The 25,015-nt window shown below is 40.3% G+C and overlaps 1 protein-coding gene across 2 annotated transcripts in view; it reads right to left on the reverse strand.

The window, feature by feature from the left end:
- Positions 1-25,015, reverse strand: part of CNTN5 (contactin 5) — a gene marked incomplete at both ends in the record, with an annotated part of 355,379 nt that overhangs the window by 245,097 nt on the left and 85,267 nt on the right. The window contains one exon of one of the 2 annotated variants that reach the window (XM_080614311.1): positions 10,764-10,982. The exons of the other annotated variant lie outside the window; for it this stretch is intronic. Within the exon in view, the coding sequence (XP_080470437.1) occupies positions 10,764-10,982 (219 nt within the window). The remainder of the gene's footprint in view (positions 1-10,763; positions 10,983-25,015) is intronic. 2 annotated transcript variants of the gene reach the window in all.

The raw sequence follows: 25,015 nt of genomic DNA on the forward strand, positions 1-25,015 counted from the left end.
TTTAGTGTATTTTTCCAGGTCCTTCATCCTCTCTGCAACTATCATGCATATCCAAAGGATACTGGACTGTAAGACAGCCCAGGTGGCACTAGGTCAGTATGGCAAACACTTGAATTGCTTCCTGGTGTTTAGATATCACATTTATTTGTCTGCACCCTCATGCTGAGCTCCATTTTGCTCTGCCCCAGCCCTGACAGCAGGGGGGAGGCCCAGGGGACCTGAGGGGGAACAGGACAGTGAGAGCCCAGATCAATAGGCTGTGTTCCAGCACAGAGAGGAGTGACAGTTGGCTCTCTGTTGGCTGTTTCCCTTATGGGCCTGAGTTGTGGGGTTTGCCCATCCCACTGAGTATGACAAGGCCTAAGAGTGAGTCTTTTCCCCCTGGCAGCAGAGGGCCCCGGTGATGGGGCAGCCATGGCAACCAACAGAATGTTGGTGGTGACTGCGTCACAGCAGATGGAATGTTGGTGTGGCCATTCCACTCCACAGCAGTTAGCAGCCCAGGTTCCAGGACGGGAATGTAAAGGGCTGTGCGGTGACAAGGGCCAGACCAGCCTGGAGGCGAGTAGTCACGTGAGCCCGGGCTGAGGTGAGAGGGCAGGAGGAAGGCAGGGAGGGGAGGGCCCGGCTGCTGGCCCCGGGCAGGGAGGCAGCAGCTGCCCCATGCACCGCAGATGGTGGCTGCTCCTCCTTTCACTTCCAGGGCCAGAAGCTCAGGCAAGGACAGGACCGGAACACGGAGCATCCCTGACCCCGGCCACACAGCCAGGCACTCGCCTCCTGCTGCAAGGACACAAAGTTAAGTCTTCGAGCCTGGCAGGGCCCTGCGCAGGGGTTGTGCGTGGTGAGCACTGGTGGCTGATCTGCAGTTATCTTTTCTTTTGAAGCCACAGGCACGCAAAGGGACAGGATCAGATCTTGGTGTGCTCCAGTCCTCAGCCACTCCTGCAGAGAGATATGCTACTTTCCATAAGGATGCTGGCACAAAGTTAAGTGACAGAGTCTGGCACAGCCCTGGGCAGGGGTTCCCCATGTGAACAAGGGTGGCTGATGCCATGGCTTGCCCATCTGCCATTTCAGCTGCAAACCCTGACATGGAATAGACCAAACACGGAGCAATCCCTTAAGCACATAAACAGACCTGGGCATGGCTTCTTCATGGGAAACTGATAGGAAACACATAGTCTCTTCTTCAGACTTTTGCAGACACAGGCCCAGACAATCACAACGAAACACCACAGGGCGCTTTGGGCCGCAGCCACACAGATAGAGATTTTATTCCTTCTCCAAAGGACACTAACACAAAGTTAAGTCATCGAGCCTGCAGAGCCCTGGACAAGGGTTGCCCATGTGAACAAGGGTGCCTGATGCCATTTCCTGTCCTACAATTTCAGGTGAAAGCCCTGACATAAAACCGACCAACCGACCAACCATGGTGCACTCCTATCCTCAGCCACACACCGCATATAAAATCTCTTCTACAAAGACACTGACATAAAGTTAAGTCACTGAGGCTGCCAGAGTCCAGGGCAGTGCTGTCCGTGGTGAGTCAGGGTGTCTGCTGTCCACATTCATATCCTGTCTTTAACAGCTGCAAACCGGACAGGGAATGGACCAGAACGTGGTGTGCTCCTGTCCTCATCTACACAGGCAGAGATTCACTTCCTTCTTTGAAGGACACTGCAACAAAGTTAAGTAACGGAGAGGTGCACAGCCCATAGCAGGCGTTGCCCAAGTGAGCAACAGTTGCTGCTGCTTAGCTTGATGTCCTGCATCTTACAATTGCAGGCCCAGACAAGGACAGCACACAGCATGGCACACTCTTTTCCTCTTCCACACTGCCAGAGATTAAATACCTGCCACAAGCACAAAGACCAAAGATAAGTCATTCAGTCAAGCAGAGCGCTAGGCAAGACTTCTCCTAGGGAAACTCTGATGGGAAACAAATAGTTTCTTCTTCTGATTTTTGAAATGCAGCCTCAGATCAGGAAAGGACTGAAAAATGGCGCATTCTTTTCCTCCACCATACTGCCAGAGATTAAATGCCTTCCACAAGGACAAAGACCAAAGATAAGACATTCACACTGCCATAGACATGGCCATGGCTTCTCCTTGGGGAACTCTGATGCCTAACCCATAGGTTCTTCTTCTGCCTTTTGCACATGCAGGCCCAGACAAGGACAGGACCCGACAATGGCACACTCTACTCCTCCACCACCCCACTGCCAGAGATTAAAGGCCTTCCACAAGGACAAAGACCTAAGATAAGTCATGCACTCCAACAGTGACCTGGGAAGGCCTGCCCATGGTGACTCAGGGTGTCTGCTGTCTACATTCTTATCCTGTCTTTAACAGCTGCAAACCCGATAGGGTATGGACCAGACCACGGTGCACTCCTGTCCCCATCCACACAGCCAGAGAGTCACTTCCTCCTACGGAGGACACTAACACAAAGTTAAGTCATTGAGCCTGCAGAGCCCTGGGCAGTGGTTGCCCATGTGAACAAGGGTGCCTGATGCCATTCCTTGTCCTGCCATATCAGGTGAAAGCCCTGACATAGAACGGACCAACCATGGCACACTCCTATCCTCAGCAGCGCACCACATATTAAATCTCTTCTACCAAGACACTGACACAAAGTTAAGTCACTGAGGCTGCCAGAGTCCAGGGCAGTGCTGTCCAGGGTGAGTCAGGGTGTCTGCTGTCCACATTCTTATCCTGTCTTTAACAGCTGCAAACCTGACAGGGAATGGACCAGACCACGGTGCACTCCTGTCCCCATCCACACAGCCAGAGAGTCACTTCCTTCACTGGAGGTCACTGCAACAAAGTTAAGTCACCAATATCTGCAGAGTCCTGAGCAGGGGTTGCCCATGTGAGGGACTGTTGATGCTACATAGTTGTTTGTCCTGCTTTTTACAATTGCAGGCCCAGACAAGGACAGGGTGAGGCAATGGCACACTCTCCTCCTCCACCACACTGCCAGAGATTAAATGCCTTCCACAAGGACAAAGACCTAAGATAAGTCATGCACTCCAACAGGGACCTGGGAAGGCCTGCCCATGGTGACTCAGGGTGTCTGCTGTCTACATTCTTATCCTGCCTTTAACAGCTGCAAATCCGACAGGGAATGGAAAATAGAACTCTGCTCGCCTGTCCCCATCCACATAGTCAGAGATTCAATTCCTCCTACAGAGGACACTGACGCAAAGTTAAGTCATTGAGCCTGGCAGAGCCTTGGGCAGGTGTTCCACATGAGAACAAGGGTGGCTGATGACTTTTCTTGTCTCTTCTTCTGGCATTTCAGCTGTGAGTCCATACAGGGAATGGACCAACCATTGTGCAGTCCTCTACGCAGCAACTCCGACGGAGTTTAAATACCTTCTAGAATGGACACTGACACAAAGTTAAGTCATTGAGCCTGGCAATGCTGTGGGTAGGAGTTGCCAAAGTGAAGAAGGGTGGCTGCTGCTTCATTTGTTGCCCTTCCTTTTCTAGTTGCATGCCTGGACAAGGAGAATACCAGGTAATGGTGCTCTCTTCTCTTCCACCACACTTCAAAAGATTAACTGTCTTCTACAAGGACACAGAGCAAACTTAAGGCATTTACTGTGGCAGGGCCCTGGGTAGGGCTTCTTCACAGGGAACTCTGATATGTACCTCATCTAGTGTTCTCCCTTTTGCAGATGCAGTCCCAGAGAAGGACAACAAAACACCATGTTGCACTCCTGTCCACTGCCACAGAGCCATAGGTTTGGTTCTTTCTACAAAGGACACTGAAACAAAGTTAAGTCATCGAGCCTGCAGAGGCCTGGGCAGGGGTTGTCCATGTGAGCGACTGTGGCTGCTGCTTATGTTATTGTTCTGCCTTTTGGAATTGCAGGAGCAGAAAAGTTGAAGAACAGAAAATGTCGCACTCTTTTCCTCCATCACCGTGCCAGAGATTATCTTTCTTCGACAAGGACACAGAGCACAGTTAAGTCTTTCACTCTGGCAGAGCCCTTGGCAGCACTTGCTCACAGGAAACTCTTATTGAGACCGCTTTGTTATTGCCCTGCCTTTTGCCAATGCAGCACTAGAGAATGACAATGAAACACCATGATGCACTCCCATCCCCAGCCACAAAACCAGACAGTCACTTCCTCCTATGGAGGACACGGACACAATGTTATGTCATCCATTCTGGCAAAGCCCTGGGCAGGGGCTGCCCATGTTTACAGTAGTGCCTGCCGAACAGTATGTTGTCCTGCTTTTTGCAATTGCAGACCTAGGCAAGGACAGGACAGGACTGTGGCACGGACACTTCCTTTTCTCCAAAGGTGCTCAGCTGTGGATTTTTCTAGTTTTCTACAAAGGCCTTGACCTAAGGACAAGGAAGCACAGCAAACCTCAGCCTGAAGTGCAACAAGGTTCCACAGGCATCCTGAGTCTCCCTTAATCCAGGGATTGTGTCACAAGGGAAGGTCCATGTTACTTGCCCTGTGTGTGTGAAACTGCCCTGAAATGAATTTTTCTGATTCACAAACCTTTGGTGCTTCTGCTGTGTGTCATCTTTCAGGGGAATTGTCCTATACCTTTTATTTTCTGTCATTATTTCCTCCATGTATTTAATTTTTATGTATTTTTATACGTTCATTCACATGCTATTTATATACCCACAGACACATTTTCGTACACATATATTTTCTTATCCCTTCGGGGGTCCAAAAGCATGAGGTTTGTTGTCTCCCACGTTTTAACTATCAGTCACTCACACTCTTAAACAGGACATTCCAGTGTGAGATTTCATTGAATGATTTGAACTACATACCTTATTATTTCCTTCTAACTTAGGCAAGAGCATAAAAGAGATTAATTTTCAACATACATATTAAGGTCATGTATGTTTTGATTTACTATTTTAATTTCTGAAGGGAAATATTTCTGATCCTCATGCAGGCTTTTATTTGAAACAACCATCTTTCTACATACTTAATTGCCATGAAACAGGTGATTTATTATACAGTGGCACATATGTTTTTGGATTACAGGTATGCATTGCAACCATGCAAGGTAACAGCTAGTTGTGGTTCATTTATAAATTTTTCAGTTGCCATTTTCAATCTAGGCAATTAAAAGCATAAAGCACTCTCATTATGATTTAATATTTAAACTATTGAACAGAATATTGTGAAATTATTGCTCAGAAATGCAATGATATGGAAAACATTCAAAATATTGGTAAAATCCCTCTTCTTGAATTCTTGATTATTCTAGATAGCAGTGCTCAAATATTCTTTGAATTATAAAATTCTCCTTGCAGCACATTTGCATTTCTGAAGCACCAGAACATATGAATTATTAGTAAAAAGTATTTAAATCCTCATGGGAAAGGAAACTGGAATCTGTAATCTTAGACAGTAGACAAAATGTGGTTTCTCTGTTAAATACAGAGATACTTTCAATCTCTCCCTCAATTACTGATTAAAGATTATAAAATGTTGTTTAGTTCTTCTTGCTGAGCAATGTAAATACCATGAGAACAAACCGCAGACAAGAATGTTTCCTGTACTTTTAATTCTGTAGTAACTGAAATAGTGCAATTCCTCAACACACAGCTCTCTTGCCGCAATACTTGATATAATTCCAGGTCAATAAATACACTATGAATGAGAACGAATTCCTGGACCACAGAGATGGGCAGGAAGGAACTATTACACTGTTCAAAGACCTGTGTTTAAATTGGATTAGAAATATTATTTTTAGTGTCTGATAATTCTGTGTGCTGTACATTTTAAGAATAAAATACACAAGGTACTTGCAAAAGCAGAAGGAAAGGGTATAGCAAATTCTACACTGCACTGGTCACTTCCATCAAATGTCATTAATATAATTTAACCCTATCTCCAAATTTGCAGTACCAGTCAAGCTAAGTGACTGTCAGAAATAGTCTTCTTGTGCCATTTTCTCAATCTGAGGTTCTGGTGGGAGGAAACAGCTCCTTTCATTCTAGTATTTTCACCCAGCAGACGAGGTATCTGAGGGGATATGGGGATATGCTCAGGCAGTATGTGAATATGGGGTAAGGAGATAATCCTTCAAGTGTTCCCCCTTCATGTGCTCATGTCTCTTTAGAAGCACGTTTTTACTGCTGGTGATACTGGTGGATGGCTTTGCTTATCCCTCTGAAGGTGGACTAGAGAGATCTTCAGACAAACCATTTGTTTTCAGCTGTTATTCTGACATAATGACAAAATCTGTCCAAATGGCAGTTGGAAAAAAGGGTGATGGCAGTTCTCCTTTGAAAGCAGAGCAACTGAGCAAAATTTAAACAGACAGGTTGTCACAGGACTGGGAAGACAATGTTTTCTTATCTCCCTACTTTTTTTTTTTTTCCCCATTTGTCAAAGGCTTGTTGAACTCATGGAGATGGAAGCATTTTCTAAAGAAAAGCTACAAGATGCTGTAAAATGGTAGGGCTTCTAAAGCAGCTTAAAATGAAGGGAGACAAACAGATCATGAAAGTACACGCTGGATTCTGCATACAGACCTACCCAGAGAGGCACCAACTTGACATATCATGGACAAAACAATATCCCAATGATCTATCAGTCCTGGGTATTAACACATTCAGGATACATTAAGAAAGCTTTAGGAGTTGCTGATAAGGTGATATATGCTGTCAAAACATCAAAATCACCAGAATTTCTTAAAATTAAAGAAAGTTGTTTAATTTCAAATTGTTTCTACAGAGTGAAAGACACATTTTGGTAAAAGTGGATCACGATTTAGTGCTACTCATTATAAAAAAAGTTTTTGAATGTGTTTCTTTCTTGATTTATTTACAGTTTGTGCTTGTTTTATGCTCTTGAGGTGATGACTGTAAAGGGTCTTCTGATTAACTTCTGTTACCATGGAAACAAACAGTTTAACATGTTAAGACTATTCAGAAAATATTTTATATATATAGTTAATATCTTGCATTCAAAGAAAACATACTGTTTTCTTCAATTAAAAACTAGAAACCCCTTTTTTTTCAGCTTAAACACTGAGAAAATATATTGACTTCAGTACTAATATTGATTTTACAAGCAGGTTCCACAATATAAGCTTTCACTTAACACCTACCTAAGAAATAAAGAATGACTATCCATTTTAATATCTCTATAATCTGTCAAAATAGAAAATTTCCATTAATATAACGAAAAAAAAGCCCACTTATTTATCACAGCAAAATATGTTCTAATGTTTACAGATGTGTGTAACAGATTTTAAGATTAACAAAGGTGGCTACAAACAGTAATTATTTTGCACAGATAGAAGCAGATACACATACATATGTAAATACGTATATTTATAAAAAATGAATTTTTAGAATATATTTAATCTTAAAACTATGTTTCCATTAACTTAATAAATATATTAAGTAATAAATAATAAACTTAGGACACTTTCCTTTCAACAAGTAAATTCCAGCAGATACACATGCCTTGAGGTATGTACATTGATCCTAGTATGATGCATGCTGGCACAGCATACAGTACATGAATGATTGAATTTACACTGCAAAAGAGATAAAATTATTTTCATAATTTTTCAACTTTATCTTTTCTGAAGCAGATATGTTTATTTGCTTATTAGGCAAGATAAGACAAATTGTTTTTTTCCCGTTGCTTGAAAATGCCTTCTCTGTTCTGTGGCCTGAAACAAACATATCTCTTCTAAACTTAGTTTATATTATCTGAACTGCATGCCACATTAATCAATATTACCCCATATTCTGTAGCAATAAAATAATTTTTAGTAGTTTGTGACTTTAATTCAAACTGATAAGTGCTGAATCTAGTAGATGGTGGAGAATCAGAAATTCTCATTCAATAAAAATTGGATTCAGATCTTCCACAAATTTGAGGGTCATTGATTCAAATACTTTCAGTCGTGAATTGGACCCTGTTTGTTATTCCCTTTTAAAAGATATCAAACCAAAGATAGAAGGATAAAAAGTCTTTATTCAAGGTTAAGTTCAATTATCTTTACTGTGGCATTTCCAAAAGTTTTTTGAAGAGTAAGAAAGTATAAGAGTTCTCAGTTTTATGATTCTTCAAGAGTATTTCATGAATAATTCACACTTCCTATGCACATCTTTTAGTCATGACTTTACAAGATGATACATAGCTTGAAGAGGACTGTATTGCCTTAACTGCATGTTTACGCTACATAATTCCATACAGTTTAAATTCAGTAATGACCTATAGCATAGTTCTTTTAATTTTAGAAATCATTAAAAACATGCTGCATTGACAGTGCAAATTAGATGGCATGAAGTCAGTATAAAAGGACCTTTCTCAGAAGCTATATCAGGCCTCTGAGCATGTTTTCTGGGAAATTAGTTGAGAAGTCACTTGTGAACCTGTATACTTAGGCAGCTTGGGTTTTTTTTCTCATGGCAAACATGTCTCCTGAGCATATACCATTTATTAGAGGTTTGAATTATTCAAGTTCTCAATATAAATTATGTTTCCCCCTCTCCTGTTAATATCCTCTCACTTGTAGCAGTGGTGACCTTATGACTGCACATGATCACAGGGTGATGTAGAACTTTCTCATTTACTAGGCCTTGGCTAATAGACACAACCACTTAACCCTACCACTTATCATATACCAGTTGTAGGAAGCTAACCAGAATATCATACAAACAGGAGCTTTATAAACTGAAAAAAAAAAAAAAAAAAAAAGCCTTAAGGCCAAATTAAACCCAAGGAATTTACTAATTTAAGTAAGTGGAGTGCCAGGTGATTGAGATCGTGAACTTACTTACCCTTCTACATATCAAAGACATTATCTCAAAGTTATTAACAGAATTGAGAAAGGTTTTGAAAATCACCTGCATTCAGCTCCCATAGCAGATGTGTTCTTGCCCTCTTGGATGATGCAGATTATCCTACCATGGAGGCCTCAGTCCTACCACACCAGAAATATACTGGTCATTACGTTCTGTTTCATACTTGTGCTTGTGCCATGCAGGTGTTTCAGATAATCAAGGGCTTTTAAAATATTACTCAAGTGTCTTAGATTTATCTGTTTCTACAACTGTCTACACAGACCTGTAAGTCTCCTGAGACAGTTTTATGCAGTTCATGGAAGAAAGAGTTGAAGTCCCTCTCTTCTAAGTCATGCACTCTGGTCACTGGGGTTTACGAGTTAATGGCCCATTTCAGATTTTGTCTCCAGTTAGTTTCTTCACTACCTGCTGCAAAATAGAAGCAGCTAAACTGCAGAGGTGGAATGTGACCTCTATGTTTTGAGAAGACTCATGACTGCTGACCTGTATCAGGTATAATCTTAGTGTACTGCCTAAAAACGCCAAGGATTGAGGTGATGGAATGTGCATCTTGAGGATCCCTATTCCATATCCAATTTTCTTAGAGTGAGATGGGCATAAAGTTTTCTGAGTCCTCTCAAAGTAAGTATTTAAGCATAACAGTCAAATTTCATATGAAATTTAAAAGTGCTAAGCTGTCTTTATGCCAGCTGTTGTTTTGTTGGGTTTTGGTGGTTTTTTTTTTTTTTTCCAAGAAAACATGACGGAAAAAACAGAGTTACTCAATGAGAAGATGCTTTATAGTTCCAGCTTGTACTATATTATTTATAAAGTCTGTACTCTTTTTTTGCCTTGCAGCTACTGATTTCTCCTCCTTCAGTTTCTGGATGTTTGTGGTGTTGAAGACCAGGGTAATACACTCTGGTTCTAATCTATCTTTGATTTTCACCTGCACAGATCAGGTTGGCTGGGAGGACTTATCAGTGTCTGGTGCATGGGCAATAACTGAGTTTAGTCACTGCTTACAAAGAATATTGCAAAGGAAGGACACATGTATAAACCTGCTCTTGTTCCAGAAATTCTGTCAAACAGAATTTATCTGCTTACATTATTCAAATAGTTTGTTTCTGTTCAAAAAACCACATGCATACACCATTAGCTTCCAATACATGCAAGGTAGCTTCCAGGGAAAAAACGAAAACAGACTTTAATGAGAGAAGCAGTAATCCTGTAATCACAGACATTATACTGCATGAATGCTGTTGATCTCTGAGGTATTAATCACCAGTCTTTCCTCTGTTACTTCCTCAGACTATTCTTGTTTAAATATCCTCTAACCTCTTTCTTTCACCCTCTCCTACTCTCGTCTTTTTATTTTCTTTTTCTTTCTACCTTTCTTTGTACAAAATTCACATAAAAATTATCACTAAAGATGCAGGTATCAGAAATGTGGTTTCTTTAACTGTAACCAGATATGAGAAAAGGTGTATTGTTACTATGAATTACTTCATCTAAAGATAAATGACACCATAACACAATGGTATGTCTATCCATGCATGCACATGTGTGCATGCATGACCCAGTTGAAATCACAGAGCAGGTAATTAAAAGTAGTCTTATAAAATTTATTATTCATAGTTAATTTACATTACTATCATCCATGACAGAATAAGAAAAATTCCAAGGAAAAAAAAATTGTTTAAAAAAGGGACCTACATTTTACTAGATGAAACTGTGCTGTCATGGAATTTCAAACTACTGGTTTACTATTTTCATGTAGCAAAACCTATATAAAACTCTTCTGCATAAGAATCTTTAAGAAAGTTTTAACTTGTGACTTTAAGGCTAATCTGAAGAATCTAAAGAGAAATTATGTCTGAAAATTACTGAAGTAAGCTGATAAAAATGTTCTTTCTGCTTTTGGAAAATGTTTCAAAGATTCAGAGAGGGAAACTAGACTTACCACCATGTTTGAAGGCCTCTGAAAAGTGGTAGAGATTTGTTGGGGAGTGATAATGTTGTGCAGCTCCTCTCCAGGCTGGTGAAGATACACTTCCTATTGAAGGACTGCTTAATCGTGGTCTGTTCTTTGAATTAAATGAGGGCAAAGATGAACTACCAGATTTGAGTCTTAGTATAGCAGCATATGAAGTGGGCAGACCAGGAACAGCTTCTGAATATTCTGAAAAAAAATCCCCGAAGTGAACACTGAATAAAGATAAAATCTATCGCTTTTCAAAAGAATGTTTAGCTATGCAGAAGAAAAATTCTATTTGTAAAAGAAGTGTCAGAGTCACCCCAGACTCCATGAGGGACTCAGCTTCTAAACAGAACTGGGTAACAGCATAGAGCTCCAAGACAGAAAATTCCCCTGCAGTTTCAACACAATATAAAAATCAGGCTGATTATATTTGTTACCTATGGCAATATGAGTTTTCAATCTTAGTTCTATTTTTATGACCCTAAGTCACTAGTAAAAGTGTCTGCCCAGCCACCATCTATCCTTCACATCACCTCTCGTACCTTTCAGAAGAGGCTGGAATTCAGCAAAAGCAGATGACTTATTTCAAAATTACTGTTTTCATCTCTGTAAACTCTAAATACACAGATTTTTGATGATGCTATATCTCATTTAAAATTTGGATTTAAATACAAGTTTTACTTAGCACACTAAATACTTAGTGCAGAACAGACATCTTTGTGAACAGAACAGGAAGACATTCCCTGGGGAATATGGATACAGGAAAGGGATAAGACTCTCTCTAACACAGTCTACATCAGAGGATAGAAATGTTTGGTGGTGAATGAAGCAACCCCAGTGGCAGGAAAGCTGATTCGTTGGGCACTGTAATGCTCCTCACATCCTTACAGCTCAGACCCTCTGATATCAATAATACCAATATGGTATTGCTGATACCCTCCATGGAAATACTACAGGAAAATTTGGAAATAGGCAGACTGGGACACAGTCTTTTTTTTCTCACATGGAGCTGGGATGCAGCCAGCTTGCAGCTGGTAACAAGGATGCAGGACAACATGCAAAGGACTCTTGCTTTGAAAAAACACCACAACAGCTCTCTCTTTTAATTAAACACATATCCTTCTGCTTCTAACCCAAGGTGAACAAATGACCTGTAATCCACATGACATGGATAAGCAAGCAGAAAGGAAACACTAAATTAAAAAGCGTGGTGTTACAGAACTATTCCTGTGCAATTCTAACAGTGATACATACTCTGGTTTACAGGATCCATTTCTATGTTGTTCTGTTTGGAGCTTTTTTTGTTTCTTTTTTTTTTTCAAGTGGGAGCAATGGTGACTGCTGTTGGGAGGACATTCCTCCAGTGCACAGACAGACATAGAAGAAATACACAGTGGAATAAATTTTGCTTTATAATTAAAAAAAAAAAACAAACAACAAACCAGACTTGCCTTTGGTCCAAACTTTACAACAAAGCATAATAAACCTTAAAGGATTTCCAAAGGAAACATGATTGCAATCACAGATATAATGAATGTATTGTTCCTTGAGTATTTTCTGCAGATACAGGCACTTTCTTATTTTCAGCATGGTATTTTAGCTCTGTGCTATTTGCCCTATGGCAAAGGACATGGACATGGGAGAACTTTATGTCAGTACTTTTTCAGCAAATGATAAATACTTTGTGTGACTGAAATATGGTATTATTAGGTTGTTAAATACACTATGTGCCATACATGTATCAGTACTAAAACTCTAATATCTCAAGAACTTTTAAACTACGTAGTCCACTTGTTAACAACAGAATATAGTTCCTCAGGCGATGTCCCTGTGTACATCAGCTAGTCTAGCTTGTGAAGATGCAAATAATTATTATTATTTCATTGGAAAAATTACAAAACACTCTACCTTGCTGGGTATGCAGAAAGACTTCTTATCCAAGCTAGATTGTCTGAGCCTTATATTGTTTCTTTTGCAAAGAAATGGAGATCAGCAATCAGAAATTTAACATGTATAATCCTGATTACTAGATAGACCATTTAATATAGTTTCTATGTTCCTATCTCCCTGTATTGTCATCTTGGAAGGTGGGTGGAACAAGCACACAACTCTGCATGTTTCTACATAAGCATATTATATGATAATTTTTCCTTTGTTTCAACAACTAAACTTTTCATTTCTGAAAAGTTTTCATTTCATTCAAACTGAGGACAAAATGCAGCCAGGCCCCTGCTCCTCTAGGGAGTCTGCCACTTAGCTCTTCTCCTTGCTGTGTCTCTCATTCTCTGCTATCTCCACCTCCTTCTGTAAAAGTCTCTTAGATGATCTTGCTCACAGGAGAGGAACATCCTTCTACCAAATATCTCACCCAGCAAACAAGTTAAGACAAAACAGACGCCTTCCTCCCTGCTGCCCAGAAGAGAAACAAAAAGTAATTATAAACACATCAAAAATTAAATCCTCCATTACACTTAATTCATACACCACCAGGCCAAACTGTAGATAATACACACATGGGAGAGCAAAATAAACATTAATCCTTCCAAAATTTTACTATGCAATACTTTTTAGTGTTTTTAATTGGAAGGGCATGCCAATTTATGAGATGAGACATACTACAGTTCCTAGTAAGCTTAAACTAACAAGTGTTCCTAACCTAATTAGCTTGAGATCAGACCTTACGTCATTAGGGTGAGCGCCTGGAACAGACTCCAGGGTGAGGAACGCAGCTGGAGGGGAAAGAGGTTTGAGGAGGTGCGAGAGCCAGACAGATGGGAAGGGCTAAGCACTATGTGGTATTGGAAAAAGGAGAAAATACAATGGCAAGACTCCCTCCAAGCTACCTAAATTTTAACAACACACCGTGTTGCTTGACAAAACTAAATAGAAGCCACACTGAAACCTCCAGTGACATGCAGCCTCCCTTTCTGCAGAAGTTTGAATCAAATTGCAGTTTTTGCTAATGTAATATTTCTCATTTTTAGGCTATGACTCTCCAGTTTCTTTGATACGTAACACAGTAAGCTACTCCAGTAAATAGGATTCAAAAACCCCAAAATAGTTTTGACAACTTCTTTTCGCTGAAACAGTATGTGTAGGCAGCTTGGTGAAATGAACTTGCTGTGTGCTGCCTCATCAAGTCAAGGAGATTGTAATTCTTCTCCCACTTGAAAAAAAATGTTCTAAAATTCTTTGTTATCCAGTTGAATGGAGAACGCTTGGCCCGCAGAGGTAAATCCAGGGTTTGAAAGAACAAAAGAATGAACATGATCTCAGGTGGCACAGACGATAAAGTACATCAGATGGGAAGAAAAAGAAGGGAAGGATACAAAAGTCACCTTATATGGTGAAAAGGTCCTGCAGTCATGGCAGTATTACCCAAGCTGATTTCTGACCTTTAATGGTATACCTGTTGTTTAGCTGGGATTAGTGATCTATGTGAAATTTCACCCTGACTCTGGTTCCTGTCATGCTCATGGGGGAACTATCTGACTAAAGTTTCTCTTATAAGACAACTGGAAATAGTTAATAAATTATACATAAGCAAATATTTTGTGGTTTACTGAAAGCCTGTAGCCTGTGATCATTACTGACAACTAAAGCAGAAATCATGCTTACCTGAAAACAAAACCTACTTCCTAATCCAAACATTTGCCTCCAGAGATTTAGGCTTCTTAACTGCCTCGTTGCAATGGCTTAATTAGAATGTATTTTTTTATTGGAGTACTATTTACAATAAAATTATTCCTTTAATTTGGTTTGGATTAGACTTTAGAGACTTAATTTTGAGAATATTTCCTTTATTTAAGTACATAGTTAAACTGCTGGATAGTAGCTGTTGCTCTCTAATGCATTTTTTTAGCTTTACCAATCTACCCCTAAAATCTTTGAGAAATCCCATCAAAGAGCTATGGATAGCTCCAGAACTCTGCTGCACTTTGGCTTGTCAATGAAATTATATTTTCCCTAAACTTATTCTTAGAAATAATTTAAGTATTTGGGATAAAACACCCGAAGTTTCTCAGCTACAAGCAGACACAGATAAGGAATACATAGGCCTGAATGTTAAAGTTATTAAGCAACTAGAAACCAGCCACAATAAAATTAGCACCTTGGATTAGCCTTCACAGTTCTTTGCACTAGAACTTCCAGATTTACAGTCATTTTAACAACAGTATGACAGTTTTAAGATAGACTGTATTTTTTTTTTTTTCCAAGTGAACATTTTCTTAAATGTGATTTTCAACAGCAAACTCTGATTTTAAGTATTTTGGGTAACTTTTTCATGAATCTGTGTCAGCTGATTAAATTATTCATTTATTAAATTATTCATTTCCACCACACACCGCTCCTCAGCCTTGGTCAGATTCAACACAATGAGAAAAAACAGTGCCACAGGTAATAGAGAAACTCTTCTACTGATTACTGAGGTTATGTTCTTTTAGAAAAAAAACCTCAAAAATATTAATTTCAAGATCATTTGAAAGAAGCCTACTCCTATAATTTATAATAGCTATGTCAGGTTAAATTCAACTTCATTTCATGCGTGCTGTGAGAAAGCTAAGCTGACTGTGACAGAAATGGGATCCTTTCCCAAAGGATGGTATATGCAATATATACATAATACTTAGGTATAGCCTGTGGGTACAAATATAAGGCACACATGCTATCTGTTATATTTTATCTGGCAGATATTTTTCAAAAGTCACAACGTATATCAACATAGCTCCAATAATGGTACTATGCAATTTGACAAAAATACATTCTTTCTTCAAACAGGGAATGATACAACGCAAATTCACTGAATCCATCCCCAAACCTTCTTTGAAAACTGTCTTTGTAGTGTTTGAAATCTATGGAGAATAAAGTATTCTGACTCTTGGGGTGTTGTTTTGTTTTTCTTCATTCTTTTTTTTTCCAGCAACTCCTGGTCAGTTACTAACTCATTGACATTTCTCATCTATCTAATTAAAATGTAGTCTCTTATAATACTTGCAAATGTGACCTTCATTTGTGTATTTTTGCTAGCTAGCATGTTTAATCAAATGTCACATGTCACTAAGAATGCTAACCCTTTTTTCTTCCATTGTAACTTTTAATTATAATGTTTCAGTGGAAGTGTTCTTCTACGCTTACGAAAATATGTGCCTTCATTCTGTGAAGTGGATTGTATCACTGTTGCTCCTCAATTTTTTAAACAGAAATACATTTTTTGCTCTGTTCTGTGCATGCACATCTGTTCCATTTTAGAATGCTCAATGACATATAGCCTGGCAATCACTTCAGAGAGACACTAGAACAGTAGGAAACAGTTGAGAATGTGTCCATCCAGGGCATCTTCTTATGAGAACTAGGATTACTACTAAAACACAGGAAAATGTCAACAAATTATGTTTTCCTGATGAAATGAGATTAAATTGGGAAAAAAACCAAACCAAACCAAAACAAAACAACCACCAAACCTTTTAAAACCAAACTTAACAAAAATAAAGAAAAAAGTGGAAGTCAGCAGATTTTTATGAAAACTGGTTAGTACATCTGCACACCTCCCGATCTGTGTGGTTTAGTTTATGCATCAGAGATTTCATTTTAAAGATGCTATTATGTCCCAACTATTACTCAAATAAAAGTCAATGCAACAACATATTCAGAAAATGATCAATGCCAAACTAAAATAATTAAAACACTTGAAAACTTCACTGGGAACCTCATTTTAAACATCTGGAGTCTGGATGTCTACATATGAGCTAGTGAGCCTGGGTTCACTTTACAGGTAGTGAAAAGGAAGAGGAACATGGCATATAATGTGATGGACATGCTCAATGAGTGCCTACTTTTTGCCACGGACTTTAAGAGGAAAATAAGGTGAGTAGACAAAATGTCAATATTTCAACTTGTTCAGATGTCCATTGTCTTAGTTTTTTCACCATACATCATTCAAGCTTCAGTTGTGTGCTTTCTGCTCAAAATGTCCAGTTGTTCTGTGGAGGAGTGAGGATCCAGAGATTTGAACTGTTTTCCAAAGCAGCAGTGGGGGATGATTTAGAAGCTAGAATTTCTCAAGGAACATACAGTTTTCATCAACCTTTTTCTCCACAGATTTGACAGTATGGGAAAGGAAGAAAAATAACCTATATAAGATGGTCTTTCCTGGGGGGAAAAAATATTTTGGCCAAAATAAGTAAACCTTCAATCAAAAAAAATTGTTCTGTTGAAGTTTTCAGTAGCTCAGTGTTCAAGGAAGATTCACAATAATTTAATTTGAAAACCTAAAAAAAAAATAGCTACTGACTTTACAGAATTTGGTTTTCTCTTAGAAATCTGCTCCTTCAAGGCATCAAATTTCAGAATATAGACTCCTATGGATAGATATGAATTAAAAAATAGAGATATATTTTGTTTTCCTTTAAAGTAACAAAGGCAAAGTGCTTTGAAGACTTAAAGCTTTGACTGAAAGATTGTAAAGAATATTTCCAGCAGCTAATAGCAAATGAATCAGCATCTCTGGTATATTATACTGTTAGAGGTAATTTAAGTGTCATGAATTTTTATGAGGAATTATTTTGAATAAGATAAAGATGCTTTTGTAGAGTTAGTCCTTGCCTCCCTTCCTAGTGAAAAAACAATCTATTTTCTATCTTACTTCCACTTCATACTCATAATGCAGAAAATAGATGACTCAATATACGGCCAATTATTCCCACTTTGCATCCAACATGTAACATTCACCAGATCAAGCAAAATATACTTGAAAATAGAATACTTTCAGCTACAGAATGCTTACAAATGCAGTAACAAAAATAGTAAATGTAATAACATATTTCAATTATGGAAGAACATTTGTCCAAAGCAATTTTATAGTGATAAAAGTGTTTTGAAGTTATTATCATAATTTTCTACAAAATACTTAATACTTTCTGTTTCAAAACATGCTAATATAATACACAAATTACTACTAGTTAAGGTATGTTTCTGCCATAGCATAGTCTTCAAACACAGTGATTATGTCCAGTAAGTGCCTTGCACCTTTATCCAATTCACTGAAGTCAAGTAATAAAAAGTGCTTTTCAGATATAAAAACCATAAAACTCTTTGAAAACTCTTCTCATTAACTTACTGAAGGAAAATTTAACTCCAAATAATATAAAAAAAACTTTATAATTCAGCATATTCCATCTAGCTGAATATTTATTACTTCTTTTTTTGCACTCTTTAAGATCACAAAGGTGTCTGAGACTTTACCAATGTGTGGAATTCTTATGCCTGTTTGTCTAATAAAAAGGAGGTTTAGGTCAGCTTTGTCTGAAAGAATAACACTTAGAGAAGACGGAATTGGTAGCTGAGGGCATCACTACTCTCATGACACCCAAGAAAGAGAATGTAGAAATTAATTTCTGCGTATTTCATGATCTTTTGCCTGAAGTGCTGTTTACTAGGTGCAATTTGTAGGCGTATATGAAGAAGTGCCTTAAGACTTAAGTGGTTTTTGTTTGTCAATTTTTAGATATGCTTCATTGTCCTACTTCATCAGGTAGTTTTCATGCAATATTTTCCAGCTCAGACGTGACATGTATTCTCTAGCACAAAAAGTATGGAGTGTTACTAATGTGAGATCCATAGATTAGCCTATGCTGCATGCTTTTAATTGAAATCTTAACTTATTTTCCCCATGGCTGATGATCATCAGAGTGAGCTGTCAATTCTGAATGTGAAGACAGAACCAAGTACCAAAGGTCAACTATTTCAGCACAGATCAATTAAAGTAATTAGATGGATAGAAATTCTTATTTACAGCCCTTCCTTCCTACAATGATATGCATATAAATGTTAGGTGGCCAATAATAAACAGATCAATCCACAGCAAAGGAGAAATTTGTAATTGACATTATTAATACAAAACACTTGATTAAATTATTAATACTATAATGAAAACTGAAACAGTCAAAATCCTAATAATCAGCATGCGAAGGAAACTACCTGCTGACTTTCTTGGCAATGGAAATGCGTATGCATTTGTAAAGCCATGGGGTTTTAAGTGATCAGATAGCTACTTGGCTGGAAAAAACATAAGCTAGCATGTTGCTCACTTTTCAGAAAGTTTCTGAACCATATCCTGAACTAACTTGAAAATATCAGTTTGCCAGCTGCTGCTCAAACACAAGCTCTGGTACTGCCTTAAAACTACCAGATGTATCTTTCAAGAGCCACATTTGTTCTTTCTCCTACATCCTTCAAACAAGGAATTACTTTCCCATAAATATTTTTTTATCATCTTATTGTATTCCTGAAAACGCACTTTTTGGTGATGCCAAAGGTGCTCACAGGCCAGCTGGATAGCTGGTGTGAAAGCTGTTAATGCTCCATACGTGCTCACTCATCAGACTTCTTTGGTCTGCCTTACACGGTAACCTTGCTAGCAAGGACTATATGTCTCTGCTTGCACATTTAACTGTCAGTAAAACAAGAACCTCTGCAACCATGGATCATACTCCAGCTGCCACCAGCCACACTTCCCCAAGCCTGCAGATTTGCATGGGGTTGTTATCACAAAATTCTTACCACTAAAATACAGGCGTACTAACAAAATACTGTAAACCAAAAAAGTTAGTGGAGTATACGTATATGAATGAAAACTGTGTTCATTTGAAAAGAAAGGAGGCTACTGCTTCAGGCTCACATCACCAGGCAGAGCTTTCACCAGGGGATAAGCACACTTCACTATTCAAATAGCTTCCCTCTCTTCAAACCTATGTGGATAGAAGAAGCTGAAAGGCAAGAGAAATTAGCCACTTATTTAAGAGAAACCATTGGAAATAATTTTAAAATCATATTATTACTTTTAATACATCACAGTAAGTGCAGACATCTTTTCATCTTTGGATGAAAAAATCTGTGGCACTTTTCATCAAAGCATGGAAGTACCATGAACAATAAAATTGTAAGGGTTTCTTGAAGCAGTGAAAGACAAACACAAGTTTCTGAGAACATATCATGTGTTAACAAGACAGAAAAACTAGAACTTGACTGGTTTATGTAATACACAAATTAAGATTAGTTTGGAGAGGTAACAGCTGTACAGTGTATGACTCATTTAAAGAATTTTGTGAAACTTTTATTAGAAGTGAAAGTCCATAGTTTGAAAGCTGTACAAGTAAATACATCAAATTAACATTCAATGCAGTGAGTACAAAATGGAGAAGTTCTAGCAGTGCTTAATTAAAATAATCCGCTAAAAGTCTGTCAATTAACATTTGTTTTTTGAGAAGGATAAATTTTACTTTGACACAGAAATTTGTGCATAAGCTTTTGATTAGCACAGTTATATTTATGATTCACAGCTGAAGTAATGCTTTCTTTAAATTGCAAAGTTAATTAAATGTTACTTCGGATAATGTGAATTTTTCTGCCCCCTGTGATACACATTCTCACATGTTATTGCAATTCTGTGTTTATGTGTTCAGTGGGAGCAGATAGCCTTTAATCCCCTCTAAAATACCTATCTCCTGGTTCAAAGCATTATATTTTTTTGAGGCAGCTAATGTATTCTTCCCTGCCCTTGGGTCCTTCTCTAGCTCTCTGTGGCTTACTTTAGTATTCACTAAATATTTTACAGTGCACTCTGCACCTTGGCTTGCATCTTTGAGACCTTTATGTGGCTTAGTCTTCCCTTAGGAATCCTATGAATTGATCACTGGATGTATTGTTGGTGTAAACAGCTACTGCTAGCAATTAAACAATCCTTACACGCAGTGAAATTCATTCTTGTGCTCTGGACAAATAAACTGGCAAAGCATTTCTTCTGGATTTTTGAGATTTAAAGTGGCACATAAGTCTGCAGACTGTTAAGCAGGGTAAGATTTTATGTTGCTTCTGAAGTGTTTTCAAAACTAGTAAGGCAATTTTAAAAGAAACCATCTTGTTATAATGGTCATTATTCCACTGTCCTTCTGCGTGGAAACAACAGTTCCATGAAGAGTTTGGCACATGCCAAACCTCATCTCGTTTTCTTTGCCTGACATGTGCTAACAAAGGTGAATACAAAACCTTTTAAAACATCAAAAATTCTTTCAGTGTTTGCAGTGAAATAAATTAGAGTGAACTGTGCAGGGATTTGCATTAGCATAGAGTAAATCTGTAACACAAACATATCTGCACAGTTTTCCTAAATCGTAAATAACTTTGCTGTGCTTAATATTCCACAGCCTCTTCAGGCGATTCTTAATTCTTCTCCTCTGTGTTCATAGTGGTTGTTTTTAACCACAGGATCTGGTGCCTGCTTGTGTGTATTTCCAGCTATAAGCCTATTCTGGAGACGAGCCTTGCATTTGTGAATTCAAAGGAAAGCCATCAAAAGAATGCAGCCATAGAGACAGACTAGCAGCTCCTTGAGGGACACAAATTTAAGCTGCTCGTACAGTCCTTTATGATGGAAAAGAGAGATGCAGTATATTTGATCTCCAAAAAGGTGTGAATTATTTAAAAATAAGAAGAAGAATACTGAGAAAATCCCCTAATGCAACTGTTACTCAGACAAAGCAGAAAGTGCAGTTTAATAAGGAGCTACCTAGTGGTTTTTACTAAACTTTAGAAACATGGATGATTTTAATTTTCAAGTTCAGCAATTGATTTTATGGGTTTGAGACAAAAAAGTAAAATTAAACAGGTTTGAACTTAAACAGGGGAAGTTTAGATTGGATATAAGGAAGAAGTTCTTTACTGTGAGGGTGGTGAGGCACTGGAATGGTTGCCCAAGGAAGTTGTGAATGCTCCATCCCTGGCAGTGTTGAAGGCCAGGTTGGATGGAGCCTTGGGTGACATGGTCTAGTATGAGGTGTCCCTGCCCATGGCACGGAGGCAGGAACTGGATGATCTTAGGGTCCTTTCCAACCCTAACTATTCTACAATTCTATGATTTGATGAATAGTACTTCCATCACATGCTTGTAGAAGCCACACTCTGAAAAGACCTAACTTTAGCAAAATGATGCCACATAAAGGTGAATAAAAGGTCTTTTAAGTTATGAAAAGATCAATTGCTAAGATGAGTAGCTCAAGAGAGGACGCCTTCAAGACCAGAGCAGGGAGGAGATCAGCGTCCAGGAGCCTCTACTCAGAGCAGCCAGAGCCACCGAGGGAGCCTCAGGTCCTCGGCAGGACTTGCCCAGGAGCCGGCAGCTCAGCTGACGCGAGCAGGGACTCACAGGGGGCGGAGCCAGGAGGGGCGGCACCAGCTCTGACTGGTTAAAAACCTGTCCCAGGGAGGGAAGCTGAGAGGAAGCAGGACTGCCTCCTCCAGGCCCAAACTGTGCAGGGGCTTCAGGCGTCCCCTGAAGCTCATGAAGGAGTGGAGGAGGCTGTCAACCCAGGAAGCTGGGAAATAGTAACAACAAAAAACAACAAAAAAAAAGAGGAAGAGGACAATTAAAAACAAGGGGCTTCCTCCTAAAGCTGTTGCGCCCACCCAGAACTGCTTTGCTGTCCTGCAGGGGGCTAAGAAGGAAGGGCACTCGCACCAGAAACAACCGGCTGGTGCGCCGGTAAAGAAGATCACTACTGGTGCTGCCAGGAAAAAGAGACGGGTCATAGTGGTAGGGGACTCTACTTTGAAAGGGACAGAGGCACTCATCTGTCGGCCTGACTCGGTCTCGAGGGAGGTGTGTTGCCTACCTGGGGCACGGATCAGGGATGCTGCAGAGAGGCTGCCTGCTCTAGTGAGACCCATAGACTATTACCCACTTCTGGTGATCCATGTGGGTGCTAGTGATGTTGACAGAAGTAGCCTGGAGAACATAAAGAAGGACTACAGAGCCCTGGCAGAGGTGGTTAGGGGCTGTGGAGCTCAGATTGTCTTTTCATCAATTCTCCAGGATACAGGGGAGGACCTTAAAAAAGCTAGGAGGATTGACCAAGTAAATAAATGGTTAAAAGGATGGTGCCATAGTCAGGGGTTTGGGTGTTTTGAATATGGGACCCAAGTTAGCAGGCCAGGTGTACTGGGGGCTGGTAGAGCAGATCTGACAAGGAAGAGGAGGAGTGGTTTTGGTAGGAGGCTTGCCAGGCTGGTCAAGGTTTCTTTAAACTAGATGTGTTGGGCGAGGGGGGTGTCGTTCCATCCCATCACACCCAGTCAGTTGCCAGCACCTACAATAAATGCTCGGAGCGATGCAGAGATATTCCAGCCGCTCCAGCCAATGAGCCGGCTTCATTTGGAGCTCGGCTCAGATGCCTCTATACAAATGACTGTAGCATGGGGAACAAACCAGAGGAATTAGAGATGTGTGCACGACTGCGGGAGTATGATATAGTAGGCATCACAGAAACATGGTGGGATGGCTCCTACGACTGGAGTGTTGGAATGGAAGGTTACAGGCTCTTTAGAAAAGACAGGCCCGGCAAAACGGGGAGGGGGAGTTGCTATTTATGTTAGGGATAAGCTGGAAAGTATGGAACTCTGTCTGGGAATGGGTGAGCAGTCGACAGAGAGTTTGTGGGTCAGGGTTAAAGGGAGAGCAGCCATGGGGGACATTACTGTGGGGATATGTTATAGACTGCCTGATCAAGAGGAATCTGTGGATGAAGTGCTCTATAGGCAGATAGGAACAGCCTCAAGCTCACAGGCCCTTGTTCTCATGGGGGACTTCAACCACCCTGACATCTGTTGGAGTGAAGGTACGGCCGGGCACAAGCAATCCAGCAGGTTCCTCGATTGTGTGGAAGACAACTTCCTTCTGCAAGTAATAGAGGAGCCAACAAGGAGAGGTGCCATGCTTGACCTCGTGCTCACCAACAGGGAAGGGCTGGTTGGAAACATGATGCTCCAAGGCAGCCTTGGTTGCAGTGACCACGAGATGGTCAAATTCGAGATCCTCGGGACAGTGAGAAAAGCGTGCAGCAAGCTCACTGCCCTGGACTTCAAGAGAGCAGACTTTGGCCTCTTCAGGAACCTGCTTAGTAAGGTTCCATGGGACACAGCCCTAGAGGGCAGGGGGGCCCAAGACTCTTGGTTGTTATTCAAGGATCGCCTGCTCCAAGCTCAGGAGTGTTGCATCCCAACTAGAAGGAAGTGCAGCAGGAGGGCCAGGAGACCTCCTTGGATGGACAAGTTGCTGCTCAGGAAAATTCAAAGGAAAAAAGAGGCTTATAGAAGGTGGAAGCGGGGACAGGTGGCCTGGGAAGAATACAGGGATGTTGTCCGGGAAGCTAGGGACCAGGTGAGGAAGGCTAAGGCCCAGTTAGAATTGAACTTGGCTAGGGATGTTAAGGATAAAAGGAAGGGATTCTATAGGTACGTAGCGAGAAAAAGACAGACTAGGGAAAACGTAGGCCCCCTTCGGAAGATATCTGGAGAACTGGCTACCCAGGATTTGGAGAAGGCTGAGGTTCTTAATGACTTCTTTGCCTCAGTCTTCACTGGCAAAATCTCTGACCGCACCACCCAAGTCTTGGAAGGCAGATGCAGGGACTGCCAGAATGAAGACCCCAGGCCCACTGTAGGAGAGGATCTGGTTCGAGACCATCTTAAAAACCTAAACGTACACAAGTCCATGGGACCTGACAAAATTCATCCGCGGGTCCTGAAGGAGATGGCGAATGAAGTTGCTAAGCCACTGTCCATCATATTTGAAAAATCATGGCAGTCAGGTGAAGTTCCCAACGACTGGAAAAAGGGAAATATAACCCCCATTTTCAAGAAGGAGAAAATGGATGACCTGGGGAATTACAGACCAGTCAGTCTCACCTCTGTGCCTGGCAAAATCTTGGAGCAGATTCTCCTGGAAGACATGCTAAGGCACATGAAAAACAAGGAGGTGGTTGATGACAGCCAGCATGGCTTCACTAAGGGGAAATCCTGCCTGACCAATTTGGTGGCCTTCTATGATGGGTCTACGAAACTGATTGACAGGGGCAGAGCAGTTGACGTCATCTACCTGGACTTGTGCAAAGCGTTCGACACTGTCCCACACGACATCCTTGTCTCTAAATTAGAGAGACGTCAATTTGATGGGTGGACCACTCGGTGGATAAAGAACTGGCTGGATGGCCGCACGCAAAGAGTTGTGATCAATGGCTCCATGTCCGGCTGGAGACCGGTAACGAGTGGTGTCCCTCAGGGATCGGTGTTGGGATCGGTCTTGTTCAACATCTTTGTCGGTGACATGGACAGTGGGATTGAGTGCGCCCTCAGCAAGTTTGCCGATGACACCAAGCTGTGTGGTTCAGTTGATACGCCGGAGG

The sequence above is a fragment of the Psittacula echo genome, assembly GCF_963264785.1.
Source record: "Psittacula echo genome assembly, chromosome: 3".
Lineage (NCBI taxonomy): Eukaryota > Metazoa > Chordata > Aves > Psittaciformes > Psittacidae > Psittacula > Psittacula echo.